At 48.1% G+C, this 17,750-nt stretch overlaps 2 protein-coding genes across 5 annotated transcripts in view; both read left to right on the forward strand.

Annotated features, from left to right (window-relative positions):
* The window catches only part of NIN (ninein), a 118,894-nt gene extending 112,800 nt beyond the window's left edge, over positions 1-6,094 (forward strand). For 3 of the 4 annotated variants that reach the window (XM_072986911.2, XM_078384210.1, XM_078384200.1), the window contains 2 exons: positions 319-432; positions 3,725-6,094. In XM_072986911.2, the coding sequence (XP_072843012.2) occupies positions 319-432; positions 3,725-3,937 (327 nt within the window). In that variant the 3' untranslated portion in view covers positions 3,938-6,094. The remainder of the gene's footprint in view (positions 1-318; positions 433-3,724) is intronic. The other variant, XR_013541007.1, reaches the window with a different exon arrangement.
* Positions 6,095-7,360: 1,266 nt separating this feature from the next.
* SAV1 (salvador family WW domain containing protein 1) lies at positions 7,361-17,459 on the forward strand. The gene is made up of 5 exons (XM_072986916.2): positions 7,361-7,519; positions 10,876-11,319; positions 15,305-15,575; positions 16,198-16,341; positions 17,054-17,459. Exons 1-5 carry the CDS (start codon positions 7,426-7,428, stop codon positions 17,253-17,255), a joined length of 1,155 nt encoding a protein of 384 aa, XP_072843017.2. The 5' UTR covers positions 7,361-7,425; the 3' UTR covers positions 17,256-17,459.
* Positions 17,460-17,750: the final 291 nt, after the last annotated feature.

Consider the following 17,750-nt stretch of genomic DNA (forward strand, 5'->3'; position numbering starts at 1 on the left):
AATCCCTTTGGAAGCGTCCGTCATGTCCCCTCTGTTGAAATGAATGGGGGAGCCTCTTCGCACATAAAAGGGATCGTGCCTTTTATGTGTGCAAAGGTTTCTGGACATGAGTGTGCATCTTCTTGGAAAACCTATCCTTATCTCTCCCTACGTAACCCATTATCACATAGAATGCCATCAGTTTCGTGGCCCATTTTCTTCATCTGGCAAAGTCGTCTCTCGCCCGCGAGGGCTGATGTTGAAAGAAACCAGGTCGTGGCCTGATATTTCAAGGGTTTCAGCCTTGCCTTGATGGGCTTTCCTCCTGCTTCTTTTCAGAATGGGCACGAGCAGCTGTTCGAGACCATGGAGAAACGCATGATGGATGTGGAGCAGCAGCTGCAGCTCGTGAAACGGCTTCTCCAGGAAAAAGTCAACCAGCTGAAGGAACAGGTGAGTCTGTCGGAAGAATTTTGGTTATTTGTTTTTAGTTAGCAGAGTATAAAGTACGACAGCGGTTCTCAAACGTGGGTCCCCAGATGTTCTTGGACTGCAACTCCCAGAAATCCTGGCCAGCACAGCAAGTGGTGAAGACGCCTGGGAATTGCAGTTCAAGAATATCTGGGGACCCCAGTTTGAGAACCACTGAAGTAAAGAAACACAAGAATGAGAGGTGCAGCACCGGGGAAACATGAAGGAGAATAGCTAAGAACCCCAGTTTCCACCCAACCCCTTTGTTCACAATGAAAATCACTCTACAAGTAACTTAAATAGAAAGGAAAAACTCATTTACAGTTTATTTCGAGTTACAATCAGAAGAGTAAAATGGATAAAAAGAAGGGTTCTTGTTCTTTCAACTGTCTGGAAGATGAAGAAATCCATGCGACCGTGTGGTCTGAAGGTTAGGAAGCAGAAATGAAATGTCTGCTGTGGACGATGGTCAAAGATGGGCTGTGGACGATAGGCAAACGACCAACCAAAAGCAAGCAGACAGGAAGAGGAGGCAGGGACTTGCCTCAAGCCTGGAAAAAAGGACCTTGCTAATTGGTTAGTGGCCAAGGACAGTCAATTTCTGCAAAAATCTTTCTCCCACTGAAACACAGTGTTAGGTTGCATGCAAGATTGTTAATTTTTTCTAAGAAAGCCATTGAATCCTAGAAAAATGGAATTGGAAGGTTCCTACGAGGCTGTTGAGTCCAACCTCCTGCTCAAGGCAGGAATCCAAATCAAAGCAGATCAGACAGAGGGGGGTCCAGTTCTCCCTTAAAGGCCTCCAGCGTTGGAACGCTCTCCGCCTCCCCCTGAGGTCATGGGTTCCATGATTGTAGTCTTCTTTGCAGATGGCAACGAAAGAGGAAGTGAGCCGTGCTGGCCTGCATCTGCATGTTTTGATTCTGATGTTGTACCTAGTGATACCTTACAGTCTTACCTGTGTCACCTATGCTACTTAAGAGAGGGTGCCTATGTCATCGCTAGCCACGTTGCCAACAGATCTGAGACAGCAGTGTTAATCTCTTTGGGGAAAGGCGAAATATTTTATCCTAGCCTGGGGGGTAGCGGAGGACAGCAAGGCTGCTATTCTGAATAGCGTCTAAGGTTTACCAATGAACAATTGATCAATTTGCAATTATTATGCACCCTTTGCACAGAGCAAACCCTCACCTTTTGACCTGGGCAATAATAAATAATACAACATGGAACTAACAATTTTCTGTGTACAGCAGTTTCAAGCTTATTGATTTAAAGGAAGGCCACTTGATAGTAAATAATTGTTTGGTCTTTGTTAAAACTAAAATAGCTTTTACTGTTTAGAAATATATATATAGAATATAATAAAACTCATAGTGTTTAGATATACGGTATTTGTTATGCATGTAGTCTGGACTTGTTAACAGACATATTAACTGTTATAAGTCCCTGTCTCTCACATTTCAAATTATTACACATTGAACCCTATCTGGCCCTATTGCATATTTATTTATTGATTTGATTTGATTTATATACCGCCCATCTGGCAGCCAGGGCCATTCTGGGCAGTTTACAACAAACAGACAAACAACAGAATAAGAAAATAATACAATATCAATACAATTGGGGGCATAAATCAAATATCATAAAATGTGGTAAAACAAGTACAACACAATAAATTACAGTTAAAAGCCTAAAATATAAAAGACAAGAAGCATGGCTGTGTGATGGATGACATTTTAGCGAACACTGTTGTATCATACAGTTGTTCAGAGAAGGCCTCTCTAAATAGCCAGGTTTTTGGTAGCTTTTTGAACGGGTCCAGGGAAGGGGCCAGGAGACTTTGGGCGGAAGAAAATTCCATTATTTTGTGGGGCTACCGCCAAGTAGGCCGGATTTCTAGCGGTTGTTTTCTGGGCCTCTCTTGGGGTCAGAACTCTCAGCGCCCTGCCTGCGACGACCTTGTAGGGTGGGCAGATTTAACTGGAAGGAGGCGCTCGGCCAGGTATCAAGGTCCCAAGCCGTTTAAGGCCTTATAGGTTAGTATCATCACCTTGAAACTGGTACAGAAGCGAACAGGTAGCCAGTGTAAGGTGGCCAGGGTGCAGGAGATGTATTGGTATTTTCTAACCCCACTCAGAAGTCTGGCCGCCGCATTCTGGACCCGTTGCAATCTCCATAGCAGTCCCAAGGGCAGCCCCACGTAGAGGTCATTGCAGTAGTCTAATCTCGAGACTACAAGCGCATATGAATGACACGAAGCTCCAAAGCTCCTGATGACCTCCCCCAGCGGCGTCATATGGATATTAAATAGCATTGGGGAGATGATTGACCCCTGCAGGACTCCACAACGGAGGGTCCATGGAGCGGACAACATCTCCCCAAACTGAACTCTCTGAGGACGGTCCTCCAGGAAGGCTCGGAGCCAGGCCAAAGCCTGACCACCGATCCCCGACCTCGAGAGCCTCCCCAGGAGGATCCTGTGGTCCATAGGTGTTTGTCCTATCTGATAGAACACATGCCTATCATGGTTTTTGTCCCCATCTAGTGGCCAGTTCTGATAATGTATGTGAAAATAGTTTGTTTATCTATCTATCTATCTATCTATCTATCTATCTATCTATCTATCTATCTATCTATCTATCTATCTATCTATCTATCTATCTATCTATCTATCTATCTATCTATCTATCTATCTATTTATTTATTTATTTATTTAATTTATTTAATTTATTTATTTAATTTATATGCCGCCCACTCTACCCAGAGGTCTCTGGGCGGCTTACAATAATTATATGTGTGTGTTTGCTATTATCCGTGGTTTTCAATATTTGTGGGAGGGCTGGAACCGATCCCAAGGAGATATCGGGGTCCTATTGCATGACATTCTAGACCAGGGGTCTCCAAACTACAGCTCGCGGACCACATCCGAACCAGCTGGCTGTTTTATCCAGCCTGTTCAGTGTGTGCATGCCGGGGGTGCATGCCTGTGGGGGGCATGGGTGTGTGCAGACGCGCAGGCGTCCATGTGGGGATGCATGCGTATGGCCGTGTGCATGCGCACATTCCTTCGGCCCTCAAAGATGTTGAAAATATGCAATAAGGCCCTCACGCTCAAAAGTTTGGAGACCCCCCTTATACATACACACACGTACAGTGTTGTCCAATGACATATACTGGACTTCCGACTATAAATAGGGAAATGGCTAGGGCGAGCAGGTGGGTGTGGGCGCACGCTCTGCCTGAAGCAAACCCGCCCCTTCTTCCTCTGTTTCAGCTGACCAAGAACAGAAAAGCTGACGAAATGGTGAAGGACCTCTACGTTGAGAACGCCCAGCTCCTGAAAGCTCTGGAGATGACCGAACAGAGGCAGAAAACGGTGGAGAAGAAGAACTACCTGCTAGAGGAGAAGATTGCCAATCTGGGCCGGATCGTCAAGAACCTGACCTCACCGACGACGTTGGCGTCCGCAGCCCAGCTGGGCTCGTAGCCAGAGGCCGGGCTTGTCTCCCTCGACCCGGCGCATGCACTTTATAGAACGGTGAACTTCCCTGTGGTCTTCAATGATGCTGCCTGTTGAACGTCAATGACCACGTCTGTCCTCAGGGCTATGCGTTCTCTGCCCCTAAGAAAGCCGGGTTCGGGTCTCGCGCACCTGTCTGGACAGGTCCAAGTGCCATCTGAACGATGGATTCCCTGTTTTGCCTCCCAAGACTTTGTGGCTGGAGAGGAGAGAGCGTGGGAGCCTCAGAAGGGGCTCTTTTAAATGTCACCTGGAGAGCCACAGACCTGGTTTGCAGGCTTTCGGAGCAGCAGAAGGAAGTGCAGCGGGCCCCATCCACCAAAAGAGTGCACCGGCCCACTGCCACCCTGCAAGAAGATGGAAAACCATAGTAGTACTCCAATGTCTGCTCTTTCCAGGCCACGGGGGTTGGGGATGGGGAGCGAGAAGGGATTGAGAAATGGGGGTGTGATGGTGTGGAGTTGTGCGGGCAAGGGGCTGCAATGCCCCCCCTCCCTTGTCAAAGCATAAAGTACCAGTCTGGCCTAAATCCAAAGGGCCGTTGACTTCTGGCCCCGGGGGCTGCTACAACAACGTCTGTATTTTACCTTTGTCACCTATCAGTGACATGACACGTTTTGCATGTAGAGAGAAGGTTTCCAGTTGGCTATATTCGAATTACTGTACCTTTAGTCATTCTTGACTACAATCTCCAAAGAGGGGTTTCAGGTTAAAAACCCAAAATGTCCTCCACTGGCTTTTAAAATTCCTAAATTATTTGACCAGCTAGCCTGACATTACCTTTTTATGGCTTTATTTTTTATTATTTCAAATTATTTCAACGTAACCACTTGATTCAATGCACTATACTTGGGGAATGTACACCTGATCTACCTGATCCTCCCCCCAAAAAAACTCAGTGGTGGTGGGGAGGGCAGTGATCTCCCTTTGCCCTTCTTGCTGTGGGTTCAGTGGTCCAGCACGTGCAGATTAAAGGTGTCTAGACGTGTCTTCTCATCATGGCGGAATGAGTTGCTGATGAGCATGGGACAAGATACTGAGAGGCAGAGGGACCGATGTACGACAGCTCTCAGTTGTAGTAACTTTTGCCCAGAGGCTGGAAAAGTTCCTTTTGGAGAACTACAACCCCCACAATGCCCCGGCCACCCTATCAGCCTCCTTACTCGGGAGATTGCCATATGTCAAACTCCTAGTTCATGACTTTGCATCCCATGTTATCACTATTGCTTAGAAATAGAAAAGATTTCATTTTGGCTACCTCTTTCCTACCTTAATTCCACTTCCTTTGCTTTTCCTCTATTTGCTAAGCAAATGGCCACTTGGGATACAGCATCGCTCTTTCTGGTTGTCCGATTAATCTCACCTCCTCTTTTTCTGTTGAGCTCTTTCAGCATTTCGTTGCCCTTCCTTGGCTAAACGAGCCTTCTCCCCAAGCCTTTCCTGCCCAACGCACATCCACAGAACACCCCACTCCCCGCCACATCTTCTGCAACCCCACACGCCTGTGCATGCATAATGCACCTTCCTTCTTTCCCCCTCCGTCTTTCCCCACGCATCCTGTCTGCTCACTTCATCCATCCGGCAGGCTCAATGGTGAGCCCTCCAATGCTGGAGGCATTCAAGAGAAAGTTAGACCAGCTTCTATCAGATATACTTTGACTTGGAATCATAGAACCCTGAAGTTGAAAAGGACCTATAAAGGCCATCAAGTCCAACCCGCACTCCATGCGTCGAGCAGGCACAGAATCAACTCCCCGATTCTCTGATTCTGTGACTTAACATGGCATTTGTGTATCTTTGGTGCAGTCCTCAGTTACTGTGAGTATCTTTTGGAATTCGCTGCTCAGAGGGGTACCACTGATGGAAACCTTTTCAGCACCAGGTTATGACATTTTTTATTTTTATTCTTCTGGGCATTATAAATTGCTACAATAACTGAGCCTGCCTTAACATCTTGACTGCAGCCTCTCCTTTTTTTAATAGACATGTGTGTTGCGGTTTTAATGTACCTGGCATTCATATTTTTATTTATGCCTCTCGTACACTGCCTTAAAAAAACCCGCTTACGGGAAGGAGGGTTGTAGAAATACTGTACTGTACTTTAAATAAATGCACAAAAGCTGATGTTGCGTCCTGTGTCAATTGCTGGCTCCCTGTTGTAGAGAGGGGTCTTTTTAGAATTTTGCTCCCACGGCCTGTCCTCTATCGTGGATCTTGCCGCTCAGGTGGCTGTGCGTTGTGACTCCTCGGTGAATCCCTCGACGTGTGTCATTCAGCGCTTCCACCGGCAACCATTAGCCCGTGGGCACAGAGGAAGACCATTCACCCCACATTGTCTGGAGTGAACCCTGACACCTCAACCCGAGGCAACCGTTTTGGAATCTCCATGTTCCAACCATCACAAACCGGTGTAATAATGAGATGGTCAAGACAGCTGAGGGTAGAGGGAATTGATTTGGTGCTGTAGGAGTTTGATTTGTTTGGAATCTGGTGCTGGAGGAGAGTTTGGTGGATCCCCTTGGATGGCCGGAAAGACAACCAAGAATCAAATCCAGCCTGAACGGTCGCTGGAGGCCAAACTGTTGAGGCTGTCCTACTTTGGGGGGCACATCCTGAGAAAGCAGGAGTCCCTGGAAAAAGGCCGTTCTGCTGAAAAAAAAAGGTGGAAAGGCAGCAGGAAAAGAGGAAAACCAAAGATGAGATGGACTGACTCCCTCAAGGAACCCACAGGATTGAATTGGCCAGAGCCGAGCAAGGCAGTTGGAGGACAGGACAGTTTTGGGAGGGGGTTCATTCATAGGATCACCATGACTCCGAGGTGACCTCTTGGGCGGGGGACACACAACATCACAACCGCGGCTCCCCACGGCCCTTGGAACGCCAGGTCCAGTCACATCCCCCTCCGGCCGCTAGGGGGCGCTGCCGGGGAAGCCGAGCCGCGTCCTCCCGTCCAGGGAGGGGAAGCGAACTCCGAGGGGGGGCGCTCTCTCCTTCCCTCTCTCTGTATTTCCTTTCCTCCTCCCCTCGGCTTCCAGGGTCCGGAGGGGGCCCCCCTTCCCAGAGTGCTTTGCGCGGGCGCTCTGCCCAGCTAGCCAGCCTCTCTCTAGCCTCTCTCTCTATGGCAGGCGGGGTGTGAGGGGAAGGCGGGTGGGCGGGGACGGAAAGTTTCCTCAGGCAGCTTCTGAGGGGAGGAAAGCGGGGAGGGCGGCCCGGGCTGAGGCGGAGGCCCTGCTTTCTTTGGGGGGGGGGGAGGCTCTCTCTGAGGGGGGGGCATGGAGCCCGGCCGGGAGGGCCAAGCCGGCGGGGCAGGGTTAGGGCCGAGGCGGCGGCGGCGGCGACGGAGGCTCCCGCGGCGCCTGTGAGGCGAAAAGGGCCGTTGGGGGAGGGGGAGAGAAGGGGGTCCGGGCCCCCACGGGTGGGGGTGGGGTGGGGTGGGGGTGTCCGAGGAGGGGGGGATGCTGTCCCGGAAGAAGACGCGCGCCGAGCTCTCCAAGCCGGGCGAGGTGCAGGGAAAGTACGTGATCAAGGAGACCAGCCCGTTGCTCCGGAGTGAGTGAGGGGGGGAGAAAATCTGGGATGGGGGGGAGCGGAGGGGAGGGGAGGGGAGGGAGGGAGGGGGAATTGAGGGGGGGTCGACGGTTGGGGGAGGGGAGAAAAGGGAAGGAACAGGAAGGCGGCCCCCGCCCGGACTCTTGACCACCCCTGCCCAGCCCTCGGGGATCGGGCCGTGAGGGAGGGAGGGAGGGACTACCGCCCCCAGAATCCCCTGCCTCATCTCCTCAAGGGGGAGCCCGGGCGGGGGTGTGTGGGGGTAGTTGGGGACGATAAATGAGGGAGGGGGGGTTCCTTCCCCTCTTGGCTGCTTCTTTTTTCTGCTCCTCCAATCTCCTGGACTGTGGCGGACAGTTTGTATGTGTGTGTGTCTGTGTGTGTGTGTGTGTGTGTGTCTGTGTGTGTGTGTGTCTGTGTGTGTGTGTAAAAAATGTGTGTATTGTAGGGGTTTTTGACGGGAAGTTTGGTTTCTATGCATCAAGAGAGGGGTGTGTGTGTGTGTGTGTGTACATAGACATATATATATGTGCGCGGACACACACCTCTAGATCCATTATCAGATTGCAAGTCTGGATCTAGGTCTAGAGGTGTGTACAGCACATATATTTACACACACACACAAAAACACACACACACACACACACTTGTTTTTAAAGCTTGAGGAGCATCGCTGGGCAACTTGGAGTAGGCTCTGCTGAAAGGAGGACAGTAAAGCCCTCCCCGTGGCTTACTCTAGAGTAAATGCCCACAAGAGCTGCCGCTGCCCTGTGTGGTTTCCACCCCTCCCTTTTAACCCTTTCCAAAGTACAAAAAAGCGCCTTCGGAAAGGAAGCTGCGCTTAGGGGTCCTCTGGCGAAGGATCCTTGGAGGCCCAAAGGCTGTGCCTGATGGCTGGTTTGCTGGCTGGCCTAAAGGAGGGCTGACTTCAGAGTAAACCTGCATCAGATCCAGCCCCAACTTGCCTTCTTGTTTAAAGGCACACTGCAGGAAGTCAGGGACAGAGTCAGGGGTGGAGAATTTAACTTTTAAGCGATCACAGTAGCTCTACAGCCAAGGACCCCTTTTTTCTCTCACTCTAAATCTTGGGGCATCAGTTCCCAGAAGGACTCAGAGGGAGAAAGGAATTACTTATTTATATGGTGCTAAAAGGGCCCCCCAGAAAGAGTCTCCATATGGTGGAATCGTTTTGACAGCATGTTGTTGTTGTTTTAATCCACTGATTAGGATGGATCTCTTCCCTTTGGGAAGATATAACAAGGGCAGGTGTTATTCTATATTTAAAAATATTGAAAAGAGAAGGAAGTAACTATTATTATCATCCAATGTATTCTTAGAGAACTGGTGTGGCCTAGTGGTTAGAGCATTGGATTAGGGCTTGGGAAGCCTGAGTTCAGATCCCCACCTGATGGAGAGCTTAGGTCGGTCACACACTCCCGCCGTGATCTGCTTCACAGGTTTGTTATGCAGGCAGAGGGAGGGGGGAAGAGAACAGTACTGTATGTGGTTGTTGTGGGTTTTTGGGGCTCTTCAGCCATGTTCTGAAGGTTGTTCTTCCTGACGTTTCGCCAGTCTCTGTGGCCGGTATCTTCAGAAGATGCCAGCCACAGAGATTGGCGAAACATCAGGAAGAACAACCTTCAGAACATGGCCAAAGAGCCCCCAAAACCCTCAACAACCATTAGATCCCGGCCGTGGAAGGAAGCCTTCGCAAATACATAGAACAGTATATGTTGCTGTGCCTTTGTTAGCAGAAGGGAAAGGCAGGATTGTAACAATTAAACATTGTTTTTCAATCATCCTATGATGTTCAGCATACAGATAGATTTCCTTTCATTTGGCTCTGTCAAATCTGGCACACCTCCAGGGCAAAAGCTAACCTTCACCCCCCCCCCCCCACTAGTGGATCTGGATTAAATGCAGGAAAATCATTATCCTTCTAATCCTACCACTTTTCCCAATCCGAAATAGACCCTCCCAGCAGTTTTGAAAGACAGTGTGTGCGATTTTTGTGTTTATCGAAAGGGAGCCTGGTTTAGAAAAAGCTGAGAAATGTTGCTTTAGTGACTGGGCTTAGTGTATACCTTGCTAGCCTTAGATAGCCTTTTAAATGGATTATCTCATAAAAGGGAGAACTAAATGAAGCAGGCCTCCATTGTCAGGGGTTGTATGCCTCAGAGACCAGATACTGAGGCAAAACAAAAGATGGGTATCGTGTCCTGCCTTGTCTGTAGGCTTCCCGTTGACTTACATTTGATTAAAACAGCGAAATGGATTTGACAAGCCCTGGTTTTCTCTAGCAAGCCTATTTTTATCTTCTGTATTAAAGCTGGTTGGTAGAAGAATCCAGGTAGGAGACAGTACACATACGGGACTTCTTTGGCCTTGTGCAGTTCTGAAATCTCTTGAGAAGTAGTTCAGGGTTCCGGTTTGAATTTGCCAGCCCTGTCAGAGTTCACATTTACACAAGAAAAGTCACTTGTCGGAAATGTTGCCAACATTTTTCAGACTAGTGCAGAGCTCAGTTGGAGTTGGGTTTTCTTGTGAGAGGGTTGATAGCTGAAAACCTAGTAGCATCTTTAGCTCCTGGGCAATATTTTACTTGTTGTCATGGGGAGGAGTTCGTGTGGGGTACTTTTGGGCCAAGAATATTGGAAATAGCCGGTGAAGAAATAGTCTCCGGGTTGTAGCTGCCTTCAGGGCTTCTGAACAGGTTGCCTGAATGTTACACGAGGGTAACCCTGCCGGTCAGTTCCACGTTACACGTGCCATGTTTGAAGTTCATTAGAAACCAAGATGACATAAGCTAGTATCCCAGCCATGTTTTGCGCTACTTATAGTTCTTTAAGGAGAAGAATGAATGGCTTGGTAGAGGTAATGGGTGTAGTATTGGCTTTATACTGAACAGTGAGTGTGCACGTCTCAGGAAGTATGACATGCTTTCTCTGCAGAACAACCATCCAGTGTCAAGCTAGACCATTGATTACCCAAGTGTCAAAAATATACGTTCTATTTCGGAGCATTCCACAGACTTCCTATACATAACCTTATGTACAAAAATTCATGGCATTGCAGCAGAGACTTGTCTTTTGTGTTGATTTGCTGGTCTTAGCCTTTTATGCTCTCGACTGGAGTATCCCTTGCATGCCGATGTGTGGAACAGAACTTCAGTGCTTTGCTGCTCGTCTCTAGCATAATGAATGGTCTTGGCATTGTGGCATGGTTTTTCCTATTCCTTGCATGCATAGGGCGCTGTTACTCCTGTGCTTAGATTCATTTTTTTTCTTCTGGTGTGTAGTTATCAAGGTCTTTACCTACCTGTGTGGTATTTGTTCTCACTGTTGTCTTGGTTGCAGACCTGATGCCTTCATTTATCCGCCATGGTCCGACCATTCCAAGACGAACCGACCTCTGCCTCCCAGATTCTGGTCCTTCTGCTTACCCAGTGGGTGGAGATGGAGCCGTTTCCAGAAACCAGAGCTTCCTCCGGACTCCTGTGCAGAGGCCTCCCCATGAGATTGTGAGGCGGGAGAGCAACAGGCTCTCTGCTCCATCCTATCTTGCCAGGAGTTTGGCTGACGTCCCCCAAGAATACGGTTTATCATCGCAGTCCTTTTTAACAGAGGCCAACTCGGGCACTGAGAATGGAGATGCTGGACCTCGTTACTATTATGACCACTTCTACAATGGCCAAAGGAGACACCAGTTGGGGGATCACACGCAAGAGGAATATAGATACTATGAACATAACAGTGACCTCATCCATAGGATGTCTCAGAATCAGGGAAGACACGGTTCAGGCAAGTGCCCGTGGTTTTTGGTTTTTTGTTAATCCCAAGCGTGCATGCCATTCAGAAGCACATGGGGGCAGTAAATAATGATGGTGTTCACAGTATTATTTCCTGCTTTCCTTTTGGGAAAAAATGTGGTTATATACAAACAAACAGTATATCTCACCCTTCTGATGCTTGAACCCACCTTTTCCAGATGCTATTTGGCCGGAAGCATTATACCTATGATTATCTTGCACTGTATTGTGAAAGGAGTGGAATTTATCAGCAGCATGTCCAAGGAGCCCTGAGGAAGAAGAGACGGGCCCTCTGCCCGCTTGTGTGGTGGAGACGGATGCGGGGGGAGAGCAGAGTGGTCATGAGTAGATGTTGCCTTTTCCAGGTGTAATCCCAGGTTGGATTTTGGAACATAGCCATGGCAGCTTTTGCAAATTTGCATTTTGAAAGAAAAGGGGTGGGGGCATCATAAGGGGAAGACCCAAGTGTTGCTTGATTGAGGTTGAAGTGCTAGGCGTTGCCGTGAAGATGCCTCAGAAAACTGATCATTCTGTGTCTGTAGTGAAGTGGGAGGGGTCCTGGGGCTTGGATGTGAAGGAGACGCAGAGGTCATATGGTGTTTGTAAAGTTTGCTTGCTTTTATTTCAGAAATCTGTGGCCTGCCCTGTCTCACAGGATCTCTGGTCAGGTTACAGAACCATATGGAATGATTTGAAAACATAAACCAGCTGAAAACATAAAACATTAAAACCATTGCATTAAAACCTGTGCAGGCCTTTAATCCTCAACCGCCAAAGGCTGTCGTAAATAACTGTTTTGACTTGGCGTTGAAGTGATGCCTGGATCTGTGCCAGTTGAGCCTCCAAGGGGTGGCACAGTTGGGGTCCTCCAGCTGAGAAAGTGCTCCCCCATGTCTCCAGGTAATGAACTGTTCTCGATAGTGGGACAGAGAGGAGGGCCACCCCAGCAGACTCTTCGTGACTGTGCAAGTTTATATAGGGAGAGGTGCTCCTTCAAGTGTTCAGGTCCCAAACCATTTAGGGCTTTTAAAGTATCAAGGAATCATGGAACGGGAAGGGGGCTTCTAAGGCCCTCACGTCCAACCCCCTACTCAAGGCAGGAATCCAGATCAAAGCAGATCTGATAGATGTTTGTCCCATTTTGTCTTGAAAGCCTCCAGCGTTCAAGACCTTGAACCCAGACTGAAAGTCTCTTAGCATCCAGTGCAAATCCTTCAGAACTGGTATCATGCAGGATCTGAAAGAGTTTGTCTTGAATAGTACTCTGGCCGATTTGCTTTTCCTGTGGCTTTTTAATGTTTCCAGCAGGAAGTTCATCGACTTAGGAGAATTCTTCAGTAATGTTTGTGTAGTCATTAATGCTTTAGAACTTCTTTGTAATCTTAACTAATAGAAATGTCAACGTACAGCATTTCTGTCCAGCTTTCTGATTTTTAAAGTACATCGCAGTCAAGTTGGTTGTTCTGAGCACAGAAGAAGAAGAATAAATTTATGCAGGAAAGAATGTCAAGACCTTGGGGTTACTGACCTCAAGTATGAAACGTTGTTTTGGGAAAGAAACACTTTTCTTGCAGATTTTTTTTTTTATTAGCGGAGAAGCTGGACTCAAAGAGAGGCACTCTGTGTGCTCTGTCAAATTTAGTGTTTATGTATCTGAATTGTGCAAACTTGGTTTGCTGAAGAAATTGATAAAATTCAGAGCCTCAGCATTGGGGCTGCAGCCCAGCTTATAGAAGTCTGTTGTTCCTTGGGGCTCCTGATGCATCCATGGGCTGATTGGCAGGAGAAGAGGCTTTGAAGGCCAGGGCAGAGTTTCGCGGAATGGGACTCCGGCCAGTGGGAGTCTGGTGGTATCTGTGGCCTGGCTGTGGGAGTGGAGTCGGAAGCTGCTGGGGTGGCCGCTTGCCACTGTGATTGCCGAGGCTAGAAGACATGACGTGATGGCTGAGAGGAGAGAATGAAAGCCACAAGTAATGCCACAGCTATCCCAGGGCCTCGTCTTCGAAGATCCCGCTGAAACGAGAGAGATCGAGATGCGTGCTGTCCCCCAACAAAGGAAAGCCCACGCTGAGCAGAGGGCGCCTTCTGTCTCTGCGACGATAAAGGCAGCACGTGTCCATTAGCAGTGGTTGAAGGAATTGGGTTGGACTGGGTGGGAAGCAGAATTCTGTCTGCAAAAATACAGGGGACAGGTTGTAAGTTGAAGAAAGAGGGAAGGGCTGCAGTTGGCTGATTTTGCAGCCTCCTAGCTGGTTACTTACATATTCCAAAATACAGTCTAATACTGGGTATCTAAAGCTTGGATGCGCTTGACCAATGCCAGCTATTTCAGAGGGCATGTGAAACTAAGAACCATCTGACTTCTTGAAGCATCGCTATGAAGAGGAATCTGGAAACATTTCAGCCCAGCTTTTGCCCTGACATTCTTCATTTGGATTTAGGGTGCTGGTATATATACAAGAGTTTATAACTCAAGGTTCTGTGGGCATTGGATTCTAGAAAGCTTCTCTCTTGTTGCGAGGTTTTTCTAGAATGCATAAAAACACAACAGTTCATGTTTCTAGTCCTCCATTTCTTCCCCAGTAGCATTGTTTTCTGTAGCAGAGGAGAGGGAAATGTGTTTGTACACATTGTAACTCCAAAAAATATCTGGAATATCTCTCCCTAATTAGTTGGTGGGCCACAATAATGATACACTGAGGCCTTTAGGGAACCTTTGGGTGGTGATTAGTTTTTGCAAGGGAGGCGGCTCTTCTGTTTTATCTTCATAGAATCGTAGACTCATGGGGTTGGAAGGGCCCTCGGAAGGCCATCGAGCCCAACCCCCTGCTCAAGGCAGGAATGCAAATCAGAGCAGATCGGACAGAGGGCGGTCCGATTTTCTCTTGAATGGCCCACAAGGCATTGGGGGGCAGGGGAATCCTGGCAAGCTGTTCTGTAGTATTCTCGGCTAGCTGGACTCCTCATTGGCAGCTGGGGAAGTCTAGGAATCCTTGCTGTGCCGTGTTGGTCCTCATCGTCCTGTTCTCCAGGGAAATAGGCTAGCTAAGTTTTATTCTTGAGCTTCTGAGTGTGCAGAATGCCCGATCTGCAAGTGTCCCCTTCTCTTGACTATGATGCCCAGTTATCTTCTTCGTGGCTTGCTCAAGAACGGTAGAACAGTGCTTTCGGCAAGCAGAAAAAAGGGCCCCTAGGAGCAGCTCCAGAGAAGAAGCTCAGGCAGGAAGCCTGAGACAAGGCATTTTTCGGCCTGGTCACTGGATGTGGTTGGGGTGGGGGGCCCTGCGGCTGGGACTGATAGACGAGTCTAGCTTTGGATGCAAGCTGGACTCCCGTGTGCTTTGGAAGTTTTGTCTGTGGCTGACGTGTCATGTGACAGCAAGATTTCATCCAGATCAAAAGGGAGCCCAGCACTGGCCATTTTTTAGAAGGGTGGGGTCAAGGTTGTGCTCCAGGACTTGTTTTCTGACATTCTGGGAAACTTAATTTAACAGTTGAGGACAGGGTTGTTTTCAAAGACACCATCCTGTTTTTTAAGTCTTGAACATCTTCAGTGCTTTTCTGATAAGTCCTTTTGGCGACTACATTCCCTGCTGTAGCTTAGCACATTGTTCCCTTTTGGGCCAAAGTTTAATCTTCCTTATGGTAACTGTATTTCCATGAATAGAGGAAAAACCTTTTGAAAATCATTATTTGAGAACATCTTTGTGTTCTGTGGAGTGTGCGTCTTGAGCCTGGATTTTGTGGTTGAGTGGCATGAGGGCAGCTATAAGAATATTTCTATTAGTATCCATTAAACATTTTTGTAGGCAGCAGGCAACTGGAGCCCTAGTGAGAGGAAGCTGTAAATCTTGTCAGTACGAGCACTGATTACCATCTCTTGCTGCTTTTCTGAGGAAAGAAAATGTGTAATGTCGCAAGAGCCTGCTAAAGAATGTCTGTTTCACTGCATCCTGTTTGGCTTTCCATTTTCTCAGGCATTGGAAGGATAGCTGCTACGTCGTTAGGAAACTTAACAAACCACAGTTCAGAAGACTTACCACTGCCTCCCGGCTGGTCCGTAGACTGGACCCTGAGAGGAAGAAAGTACTACATAGACCATAACACGAACACAACGCACTGGAGCCATCCGCTCGAGCGAGAGGGTCTACCCCCAGGATGGGAACGCGTGGAGTCAGCCGAGTTTGGAGTGTACTACGTCGACCACATCAATAAAAGAGCGCAGTACAAGCACCCTTGTGCTCCCAGGTAATGGCAGACACCCCCCCCCCCAGTACTCCATGGGATGAACTGCTGAAAAGATGGGAGGTTTCACTCGATGGTGATCAATCTGAACTGATTTAGCACTGGTACATATTAAGGACTTCCATGGTGTTTAGCGTTTATCCGGGAAGAGCGCTGTGACTGGTGTCCGCTCGGGTCAGGAGTGGTGACTGTGCTTCCTCTGAACACGGTGCTGCTGAATTTCAGTGGCAAGTAATCACTCCAGATTTCAGTGGCAAGCGAAGACAAGGCCATCGGTGGCCACCACAATCCAAGGGGGGGGGGAACAGGTGGAACTACATGCAGTGCAGGCAACTGAATGGTGCTAGGAAACTGCTGAAATGTGTGGTGTTCTTCTCCGTGTCTGCCAAGCACTTCCAGCAGCCGGGAGCTGGCAGTCTGTAGCAGAGAGTGGGAATAAAATAGATTCTCCCCCATCCCCAGACCTGCTAAATTAGCCCACCTCCCTCCGCGTAGATCTTTGTTTCCTAAACCAGCAATACCAGAAGAGGTCCTCGGGGTCCATGAACTGAAGGTTCTCAAGAGTTTTTCTAATGTTTTGGAAATAGCTAAAGTTCTCCTTTTCGTTTACTTTGGCCTCATGCAGTGTTCCTCGTTACGACCAGCCGCCTCCTGTGACGTATCAGCCGCGACAAGTTGAGAGAAGTCAGACGATTCTGGTTCCTGCAAATCCATACCACACCGCAGAGATCCCTGACTGGCTGCAGGTTTATGCCCGGGCGCCTGTGAAGTGAGTGTTCAGCAAATGTATTTTATTTATTTTAAATACTTTCACCCCGTCATTCTTCTTTAAAAAAACAACCTGAGGCCGCTTACACCATTAAAAGACAATATTAAAGCTAACCACAGTAAGGATACAAATTCTAATTTAAAAGGATCAAACAAGTAAAATGCCAAAAAAAAACCCATAAGCAGCACCCAAACACATTCAAAACAGCAAGGCGCAACACTCAGTTTAAAGACCCGCACTCAGGCCACTGGTTGCTCAGGGTGAGCTCGCCTGAAGAAGAAAAGTCTATTTGCCTGCTTGCGGAATGAAAGACTGTAAAGACGGAACCAGCCTGGCCTTTCAAGTGGCAGGGAGTTCCAGAGTTTCTTTACCATACAGTAAACTGTTTTGAGGGCTATCAACTGATGCATAACAAAGCAGAGCAGGACAAAAACAGAACCCTGTGGCCATAGCTTTTTGGGAGATGCTGGGTGGGCTCTGAACACTATTCTGTGGCAGAATTTTAAAACTCAGTCCCTCTATTCTTCATGCCTTCAAATTAACTACTGTATCATGGGCCACCTGCTCAGATTAGCCTCTTCAGGAAACTAGTCGTGTCCTCACAGAGGAATGGGAAGTGTTGATAGACCGTGCTCTACTCTTGGTGTAGCGCACTTTGCCCTTAATTTTATTGTGGGTGCCTTTGCTCTGTTCTCTTCCCCCCTTTCCACAGGTATGACCACATCTTAAAATGGGAGCTCTTCCAGTTGGCCGACCTGGATACCTACCAAGGGATGCTCAAGCTGCTTTTCATGAAGGAACTGGAGCGGATCGTGAAGACCTACGAAGCGTACAGGCAAGCCCTCCTCACGGAGCTGGAAAATCGAAAGCAGAGGAAACAGTGGTATGCCCAGCAGCACGGGAAGAATTTCTGAGCTGGTGGTCTTCCGCTGGGGACTTTTCAAGGAACTTCACACTTTTTTCTTCTTTTTTTAAAGAAAAACATGCTTCAGTTTAAAAGGCAGCTTCTTTTTTCAATGGATCTCGGCACCTTTTGTAATTCCCACTTTTGTGTATCATGTTTATTGAATACAAAAACATGTTTGTTATATTGTATAAAAGTTACTTTCTAATATGGAGTGCCCGTGTGGACGTGGAAGAGAAGAAAAATTATTTGGGCTGGGGAGTGTTTTTCTTTTCAACTAACCCTCTGTGGTGGGGAGAAGCAACGTTTTGTTTTCCAGATGACGAGAATGGTCCTTGTGAGCATGGTCCTGGCCTGCACAGCAGCATCCTTTAAGACGCCCTCATACCCCTAATATAGGGCCCTGCAGATCTTTTTCAGGTGAGGTGAAAGGGAAGCCAGGCCATTCTCGATTTGCAGGAGCGCGGCAGTGCTTGCTCAAGGCAAGATGGAAAACAGCCACATG

The sequence above is a fragment of the Pogona vitticeps genome, chromosome 1 (genome assembly GCF_051106095.1).
Source record: "Pogona vitticeps strain Pit_001003342236 chromosome 1, PviZW2.1, whole genome shotgun sequence".
NCBI classification, from domain to species: Eukaryota; Metazoa; Chordata; class Lepidosauria; order Squamata; family Agamidae; genus Pogona; species Pogona vitticeps.